Raw genomic sequence first — 10,482 nt, forward strand, 5'->3', positions numbered from 1 at the left:
AGGACAGACAAATCAAAATGATCAAAAACAAATTAAATGTAATTAATTATTTGAATAATTGGCATTCTGTATGTAATTAAGGGATGATTAATAAAAAAAACTATGGATTAAAATGAACAATTTCTTGTTTTTATTTGAACTATTTTACATTATATAAAATCACAGATATTGGTTTTAAAATGAAGACTAGATTATTTAAGTCTGAGCCTGGACCCTTGATTTTTTCATTTTATCTATCTTTTTGTTGCTATACTGTATGGATTTGAATATTCCAGCAGTAAGGATTCCTTTGAGACTCTGCTGTATACTAGATTTTAAAACTATTTTCGACAGGCAGTGCTCCAGCATCTTGCTTAACTTAGTAGTAACAGCAAGATCCTGCAGAACGTCTTCCGCATCTCCTCTCCGTCTTCCTCCGTGCGCCCGCCAGTACTTGACCAATTCTTTCTGCGGCAATGTCGGAAGTTGGAACAGATGGTAAATCCTCGTCGCAGTTGACATGTCCTGCATCATAGGTTTGTCCACCTCATCTTCGGCAGGTAAATCAACATAGTCGGTCAGCGTTTTCAAATAAGGCTTGTATAATTTTCTAAACTTTAGAAGCTGTTTGTCAAGTATGTTGTTGATTTTGTTTTTGTCCTCGCCGAAACGCATTCGGAAATCTCCCCTGTAAGAAAAGTCAGCGATGGTGTGGTAAAGCTCCCTCTCGCTGAAAACTTCAGGAAGGAGGAGGAATGCAGTATGCAGCGCGCTGAATAGATTCTGCCTCAGCGGCATGTCCAACTCGTCACCTGGTTTTTCAAGTATCTTGATCGGTTTGTGCATACGCCCGGAGAGATAGAGCGAATTCCAATCGAGAAGATCGTTGATGAGATCGGATTCGAGCACGACACCATATTTAATGACAACATCTACTTCCTTCAACGGTACCAGAGTGTTGAAATAAACATTGGCAGGTAGTTTTTCTTGAATAAAAGAGATACAATACGGCCCTAAGTGCTTGAGCGCTGAATAATGACTCGGATTCGTGGCGATGTTCTCCTTGTGAAACCCTACGCTGTTGTTGACACAGAAAATCAAATCGATCATCGGCTTGCCCATTGACACACCACCTTGCCTGAACACCCCTGAGCCATAGGCAAAGCAAAATCTGATGTACTGTCGGGGGAAAATGGAGAGAATTCTTTCAAACAGAGGTGGCACGACAGACACCAAAGCTGAATTTGCCATGATCTAATTATTTAATTAAAATCCCCAATAACGACGATGTAAGATACAAAGCATACCTACAGAAAGGTAATGTTCACTATCATCCTCAACTTCTAGACTTCTGCAGTATCATAGAATTTTAGAAGAATTTTATGATCCATCAGGTTAACGTTCGTTGGTTAAACCTCTCTTTGTAGCAAAAACATTGTTCCCACTTACTCCAACATATTTAAACTTCCCTTCTTAGCATAAAATTTACCACTTCTTTCAAAATCCATTTTGCTGTCTTCTTATAAAGAAATTCATGTCCTAATACATATAAACTATGACACCCATAAGTTGGAATTTTTTACAAATTAGAATATCTATTAATTTTAAATTGTCTTTTATCTTATAATCTTGTTAATGTATCAATAGCATTTCTTTAACAGAAAATTTCTTTAAAGTTCTGCAGGATAATGTTTTGCCATGTTGAACTGATCGACACAGATCCGTTGTATACTCAGTAAAATGATCTGTTTCGTTCAGTTCATCGTGTTTTCACCCACTCTTCAACTGACAAATACAACTACATACATTTTGTCATGTTTTTATTTATTTCATTGGTAAAAATAAGGCCACCTACAGAATATGATAGACTGATTTTTTAATTCATGAACAATAATTATAAGTACGGTGTTGTTTATGGCAGTTATATTTTTGATTTTATAAGCAGCCACATCAGCCAAAGAAATGACTTAAAGTGTTAAGTGTGTTTGTTTGTAGCCATTTACCAATAATTTTTTTTCTTAGGGTTTGAAAATTTTGGGTCATTCGCACACCCCAAAGCAAAAGAAAACTTTTACAGGAGAGACAAATGGGAGTTACTTTTTTTGTCTTATGTATTTATAGTTGTTGGCAATAAAAACTGTCATGATCGATCAATATTGTATTTTGTTTCTCGAAGACTTAAGCGAAAATACAAAACTTTAAACACTTAGCTGTACTACCCCTAAAAAACTACCCCTTTTTGAATTGTGACACTTTTCTTGCATATATTGGCTCTCACTAATTTTTAGTTTGTTTGCTCTAATGAAAATGTTGGTCATTAAATGACTGTAAGGGTATTAATTTCTTTGTGATAGTAACAGATAACATACAAACCTAACAAACAAGCATAAATATCCATGTAGTAAGTTTTATTAAGATTATTTTTGACCCAAACTAATATGCTTTCCTCCTGGAATCAGGGCTAATTAGAAAACAGAAAACTTGAAAAATCCAGCTGTACCACCCCTAAAAAACTACCCCTTTTTAAGTTTTGACATTTTTCTTGCATATATTGGCTCTCACTAATTTAAGTTTGTTTGCACTAACGAAAATAATGATCAATGAATGACGTCCTGGAGTCAGAGCTAATTACTTATTTAAAATACAAATTTAATTATTGAAGTAAAGGTTTTATTGATTATTTAAAAAGTTGTAATTAAAACATTTAAAAAAATCTTTGAAACTAAAATAATTTAGAAGTTAAAAGACAACATTATTAAACAATTATGAAAAAAAAATTATAATTCAGAATGTTATTAAAATAAAAGAAATGAAACTAAAATAATAAAATAATTCATGATCACTCTGGATCAAGGTGAAAAGAAAGCAAATTCAGTTGTTACTTCCAAGCTTTTGAACTATTTTAAGGTCATCATCAGAGCCTATATTAATTTCACATTATGAAAAACATATTTATACAATTTATTTAATATATATATATTTTTTTTTACGAGGGTTCACCACAGCAGAGGTTATATCAACCCTCGGGGTGCCGGTGTTTTTGAAAAAAAAACAACCCATTTGTAAGTATGTCGGGTCAAATGCAGGACCACTGGATTCGAACCTGAGACTTCTACCTTACAGTGATGAGTATCGTGTCAACGCCTAAACCGTTGCGGCCTCCCCCCTCCCCCCGATTTAATAATTGTTTTTCATAATGTGAAAATGTAACTCCAGTATAGCATAAAATACTTCATTAAACAAGAAAAAACTGACATAACTGAAAATGTGCCACTTTTCCTGATAAATACTCATGCCGATGGTATAAAGCTTGACACAGAACTAAGGTATGACACTTTCCAGTGCGCTCCCATCAATACAAAAGTGACACTTGGTGCTGAGTCCAGTTGTGTCATTTTTCCTACAGCATCACAAACCCAAATACTAGAAAAAAAACCCACTAAATAATCCGGTTTTTATAATTTTTCGACTTGTGTCACTTTTCTTGTGGGTGTGCAATATGTCGAGACTAATCAAAAAGTAACGTACAAAAATTGTAAAACACAGTTGGAAAAGCTTAATATGTTTATTCAAACCCAAATAAATCTGAAAAACATCCAACAATAAAAAGGGGTAAATCAATATAAAATCAAGAAATAGCTTTTTTTATATCAATTTTCAGGTAATGATGATATATTTACTGACATTTTTTTAATCTGTTATAGTATCAGACAAACAGCTGTGGATGGTATGGTTGGCCTTCATTACATACAATAATATGCAATAGTTAACAATAATAGACATTTATAAATAAAATAAAATAAATTTATCCTGGCTATTAAATACAATAATTTGTTGAAGTTGTGGAGGAGGGGTCAGGAATGAATCATTTTAGAAAAACACTTTTTCATTTTTTTGCTGACATTTTGACCTTTATTCGGATCATCTTCAGGGCTTAAGTAAATTACAAAATGTATGTTGATTGGAAAAAATACAATACAGATGTCATTAATTTAAATTTTGAGCCAAACATTTCATACCAACATAAAGTATGAGTTTATTTATAAGCGGTAGAATGTTAAGTTTACAGAATATGTTAATATAAGAAGAAACATGATTTATTGGTTTAGGGTCTTCTTTAGTAATATCTTCTCAAATATTTTAGAAAGTAATGTAAAAATACTTTTATTAGGTGTTGGGGGGGGGGGGGAATAAGAATTTGTAAAAAAATTTCCTCCACTGTGAGCTTGGAAAGTGCACTTTTTCTTTTAAGCCTAAGCACTTTCCTCGATGCCTCTTCATGCACTTTTTTTGGTGTGAAATTACCTTACTGAAGTGGCTGTACTATAACCAGGCTATTGCATCACATTAACAGAGTGCTCACTCTTCCTGACAGAGTGTGTTTGTCTGTTTTGCTGTTGGGTTTCTGTCTCTGCTTTGCCCATCTTAGGTGTTATTTAGGTGGTTAAGAGAGAATATAGAGGTATACTACTCTGGTATGGAAGCCTATAATTTTCCTCAAATCCTACCTACTGAGAGAGAGGAATTCTCTCACCTTCCTTTTTGAGTGATTTATAAATCTCTTACCTTGCCTCGTATCTGATGCTTGTGTCCAGTTCTTAAGTTATTCTTTCCCAAGCCACTTTTCCAGTTCCAACTTAAGCACACACTCCAGTGCACCTAGTTGCACTGATTGGTGAGAGGGCTGGCCTCTTTTTAGACTGTTGGTCTGCCTCTCAGACAAGTTTAGAATTGAAAGTATACGCATTTTGTGTCTTTGTAGCTGCCTGGCTGTCTCAGTGTGTGCAAATCTATGCATCTTTCATATTTTTCTTTATTAACTCCTGTGCACAGAGTTGTATTGCGTTGACCTCAGCTTGGAAAATTGTTAGGATTAGAACAAAGGGGCTAAGTTCGGCCCTTATTCCGCATGCCTACTCCCTGCTCCATCTTGAATCCATCTGTGTACTATAGGGCCTCTTCCTGAAAATTGAGGTCTACCTTTCTTCCAAAAGTTCCATTATCTACGACCACTTGGAAGGGCCTGTCAAAGTTGAGTTTTTCTTTCATTTTGTCAGGTACTGTTAACAAGAAATAAATTTGTAATCAAGAGTTTGAAGAAATTGATCAAGTCAATATTACCTCAACAGAAGAGGATCAAGTAACTATAATTAAAAAACAATAAATTGACAAAACAGTTTCCATTAATTAAATTTGGAGCTTTTAAGCAGAATTTAGCTCACACGATTCACAAGCAGCCTTAAAAGGCAACACATGTATTCTAATCTTAAAATTACTAGTACTAAAAATTTAAATGCGCAAAATGAAAGTGTATATAAAATGAAATAATGAAAATTTTCAAATGGAAATCCTTTATTACAAAAACAAAAACTTTCCAGTATTCATTTAAAATTAAACTAATGCAAATGTTGCTACTAACTGCTAACAATATACAAGGTGTTCAGCTACTCGTATTACAAACTTTGCCAATAGTTTCTACATTCAAAATGGAACCAAAAAGTACTAATTAACCATGGTCCGAATCTCAACAGTTTCGGAGTTATTCCACTTTTTTGATTTTTTAAGATTTCAGGACTTTGCTTCTGGTAAAGAATGATAACTCCAAAACTAAATGGTTGTGGACAAATCTGTTGATACCATTGATAACTAAGTTAATTTCTAGTAAGATGTGATCAATACTAAACATGTAAATGTTGGTGAAATAAGCATTTTAGTAGCCAGAACTTTGAAAAAAAAATTAAAACTGAAAAACTTACTATGGCTATTTTAAACTACTATTTCCAAACGTAGAGACCAGCAAATTTCAGAAAACATACTCCATTTAATATCCTTTTCAGTGTTGCGATTGCTTTTTTAATTACTTTTTCTTCAAAATTTCCTTAAGTTTTTTTTAATTTTCCACCTTCCCAATCTGTCAGCCACGGCTTTTTCCTTTCCTTCATCAATTTCTTCATCTTTGAAAAAAAGTAATTAAAAAACCTACACCATTAAAAGGGATATTAAATAGACCACGTTTTCTGAAATTTGCTGGTCTATAGATTGGAAATAGTAGTTTAGAATCACCATAGTAAGTTTTTCAACATCGAATAAAAAATTATTTTTTAATGTTCTGACTACTAAAACGCTTATTTCACCAATCTTTTAAAGTTTAGTATTGAGCACGTCTTATTAGAAATTTAACGTAGTTTTTAATGGTATCAACGGATTTGTCCAAAATATTTTTGTTTTCGAGTTATCATTGTTTATTCGAAGTAAGGTCGTGAAATCTTAAAAAATCAGCAAAAGGGGAATAACTCCAAAACTGTTGAGATTCAGACCATAGATAATTAGGACTTTTTGGTTCCATTTTGAATATGGAATCTATTGGCAAGGTTTGTAACACGAGTAGCCGAACACCCTGTACACTAATAAATAAGAACATTATTATTATAAAGATGGTTGTAAATGTAGGTAAGTTATAATACAACATCCAAACAACACTGGATGTTAAAAACAGGCATGATAAAAAAAATTAAGTTAATAGAAACGATAATTACTCTCCAAAATCTGCTTTTTGAAGGGGAAAAGATCGAACACATCACCCTGGTCTGAACCAGTCAGTTAGATCCCGTAAAGAACATCTTCCGCTCTTAGTTAAGCACTTAGTTTGTTTTGTCTATAAATTAAAATGTGGCAAGTACTTCCTAGTTTCTTTGAAGGAAAAGAAGTAATCATACCTTGCCTACATGGGTCCCGTTCCTATTTATACGAGGGGGCGGAACGTTTTTTTTAGGCATGATCTTATTTTTAGGCTCGCGGGGTAAAAAAATGTATACTTCTGGTGGAACAAGACAAACTCGTTACGGCCGAATGTATGTGCTGATACTGTTTCCAAGCCTAGTTAATTTATTTTTAATATGCAAAACATTCCTAGTGTTTATTTACGCCGATTAAAAATACAAAAACAGCGAGTCACTAGAGTAAAATTGACTTATATGCATAGACAATTTATTTATATAAAGAATACTTTGAACTTTGAACTCAGAAATACTTTGATTGAATATAAAAATATATTTTGCATTGTATAAATTCACTTTTCCACATCCTAAATGTATTTGTTAAATGTAAACAATGTTGGTAAATCCCAGGCCCTGAAGATGATCTCAATAAAGATCGGAACGTTGGCACGATAAAGAAAATGTTTTTCTGAAACCTACATCACACCAGACCGCATCTCACGATTTCTGAATAATTTATTTATATGAAGGAAAAGTTACTAGGACAAAATTTATTATTGACATTTTACCTGTTTGTCTCTTTACGTGAAGAGTTTAACAAAGATAATTATTAAGATAATTATTACAATTTTTTACTATTACGCCTTTTAGTCTTAAGGAGTAAAACATAAAAGTATGAGTTGTTACACGTCTCAAATTTGGTCAGCCAAGACTAAATATTAATTAAATTAATCATTCTTTTTATCTAAGGCTTGGTTGAGATGAAAAAGTTAGTTTCACGAGCGGGAATCGAACCCACGACATTCTGCTCAATAAATAGTGGTCAGAGCGGCGGCGAAGGTGTGCTCGTGAAACGTTTTCATTTCAACCAAGGCCTTAGATTAAAAAAAAAAAATTAAAATAATTAATATGGTCAATTATGACCGATAAACATACAGGGTGTTCAGCTACTCGTGTTACAAACTATGCCATTAGATTCTGCATTCAAAATGGAACCAAAAAGTCCAGATTAACTATGGTCTGAATCTCAACAGTTTCCGAGTTATTTCCCTTTTTTATAATTTTTTCACGATCATACATCAAATAAACAGTGATAACTCCAAAACAAAAAGGTTTTGGACAAATCCGTTGAAACCACTGAAAACTACGTTAAATTTCTAATAAGGTATGCTCAATACTAAACTTGTAAACGTTGGTGAAATAAGCATTTTACAAGTCAGAACATTGAAAAATAATTTTTTGTTCGATTTGGAAAAACTTACTATGGCGATTTCAAACTACTATTTCCAAACCTAGAGACCAGCCAATTACAGAAAACGTACTCCATTTAATATCCTTTTTAGTAGTGCAATTGCTTTTTTAATTATTTTTTTCATAGATGAAGAAATTGATGGAGGAAAGGTAAAAACCGTGGTTGAAGGATTGGTAAGGACGGAAGATTAATAATAATAAAAAATAAAACACTTAAGGAAACTTAAATGAATAAACTAAAAACGTTTTGAATCTTAAAACTTTTTTTTCCGGGGAATACTGATAAAAAAAAATCCTTTTAATCATCAAAGTGACAGTCTTGTTAGTAAATAACTAAACAATTGCACTATTTCTTCCACCTTACCAATCCGTCAACCACGGTTTTTCTTTTCCTTCATCAATTTCTTCATCTTTGAAAAAAGTAATTGGAAGTAATTTAAAAAGGAATTGGACCACTAAAATGAATATTACATGGAGTACGTTTGCTGAAATTTGCTCGTCTCTAGGTTTGGAAATAGTAGTTTAGAATCACCATAGTAAGTTTTTCAACATCGAATAAAAAATTATTTTTTAATGTTCTGACTACTAAAACGCTTATTTCACCAACATTTACAAGTTTAGTATTGAGCACATCTTATTAGAAATTTAACGTAGTCTTCAATGGTATCAACGGATTTGCCCAAAACCTTTTAGTTATGGAGTTATCATTGTTTATTTGACTCAAGGTCGTGAAATCCTAAAAATTAGAAAAATTGGAATAACTCCTAAACTGTTGAGATCCAGACATAGTTAATTAGGACTTTTTGGTTCCATTTTGAATGTAGAATCTGCTGGTAAAGTTTGTAACACGAGTAGCCGAACAGCCTGTATATTGATTAATACTAAATATTACATTCATTTTAATACCTTTAAAAATTTATTTTCAATGGAGGAAACATAATGCGCTGATTATCAAATCCTGCTGTTCAATTATATGGTGAAACATTGGATTTTTATTGAAAATAAGTTCATCTTGAGAGATTTCTTCTTGAGGTCTGTTGGGGGATTATGATTCGGTCGTTTCCTACCATTTTGATCTGTCAGAAGTATTTCGGCTTTTCGTATTATCATAGCTGGGTATTTGTCTTGCCCCGCCCTGCTTATATCCCTGTTATATGAAAAGAAGCCCAAGCAAGACTACATAGGTCTAAATAACAATAGCACGCTCTGATGTGCTTAGTTTCGATTATTTATCACCGTTGTAATTCGTTAAACATTAAAAGCCACGAAAAGGACGTAAACAAGGGGAAACGCACAGACCCATAATTGAAAATGGCGAAGAGGCGAAACACATCTCACAGAGTAAAACAGGGAGGATAGGACTACCAAAATGATCGGAAAAGAACAAATAAATAATAAATTTCTTTTTAGGCAAAGATTTTACCGTAAGGACGTAGGCTCGGAAGTAGACCCATGGAGCTTCAGGGAGTAGAATCTAGATTTCATAATTTTACTTTGTATAAGAAGTTTGTGCAGCCGACCGTTGTTGAAACACAATTCGCTTATTATAATTAATGAGTAAATAATTAGTAGATAAATACGGCTTTAAATTTTATCGGTAGTAAATCTGGTAAGGATAATCCTGAAATTATTTTATGATAGGATTGAAAGTTTCTTTTCAGGTAGGAACTTTGTACCGGCAAAGGGATACGGTTGAAATATAAAGTTTTTTTTCATTTTAATTTTCCTTGTAAAAGATCTTTAAAAACCTTTCTGTTTGAGAGTTATTAAGGTCATGGGAAAGTTTACTGCTCAAGAGCGGATTTGTTTAGTTGAAAGTTGAGTACACCATTTGGGGGATGGAGCTGTGGAAGTTTATCCCCGGGGAACCATAGTTAATTCCCGGCGGTGATGTATGAAGGGATGGAGTCGAGGAGCTTATAACTGTAATTATGTAGGTGAGGCTGCAAGTTGAGACTAACTAAGGCCCTGGAGTTAATTATGCATCCGGAGGCTTGATTCTGGGCTTCTCATCATGGACCTTCTCATCTCTCCCTCTCTGGGATAATTGCGCAGCGCCCGCCCCGCCGCCCCCACACGCCTTTCGGCTAACTACCCCTATAAAACCCCTGCTTAACCAGAGCACGAGATTAATCTAGTTTTCCTACCTCATCCGGGTAAAGACTCGGAGTGGGAATTTGTTCAAAAAAACGAATTTAATAACGATCATTTAATTAACTTATTGGATAATGAAAGTCATACACAAATATACATTTTAAATTTTAAAAAATGAAGAAAACATGTAATTAATTCTATTCATAACCACTTCCCACTGTAAACACGTGTCTAATTTACTTAAATATTAAGTTGTTATTCTCTGTTTTCTCTGTCTGATTCTCTCTCTCCCTCTCTCTCTCTCTCTTTCTCTCTCTCTCTCTCTCTCTTTCTCTCTCTCCACCCCATATCTCACTAATTTTATTACTTTACTACTGTTCTGACTTTTTAATTCCTATATTCATCTTCAGTATTTTTTCAAGGTTTACGTAAAGCTACCTAG

General features: G+C 33.5%; 1 protein-coding gene across 1 annotated transcript; it reads right to left on the bottom strand.

Moving 5' to 3' along the window:
• Positions 1-107: 107 nt before the first annotated feature.
• Positions 108-1,405, bottom strand: LOC106664427 (phosphatidate cytidylyltransferase, mitochondrial). Its single transcript, XM_014390129.2, has one exon. It carries the CDS (start codon positions 1,228-1,230, stop codon positions 196-198), a length of 1,035 nt encoding a protein of 344 aa, XP_014245615.1. The 5' UTR covers positions 1,231-1,405; the 3' UTR covers positions 108-195.
• Between the last annotated feature and the right edge of the window lie 9,077 nt (positions 1,406-10,482).

Source organism: Cimex lectularius, unplaced genomic scaffold (assembly GCF_000648675.2).
Source record: "Cimex lectularius strain Harlan isolate CLEC.00 unplaced genomic scaffold, Clec_2.1 scaffold8, whole genome shotgun sequence".
Classification (NCBI taxonomy): Eukaryota; Metazoa; Arthropoda; class Insecta; order Hemiptera; family Cimicidae; genus Cimex; species Cimex lectularius.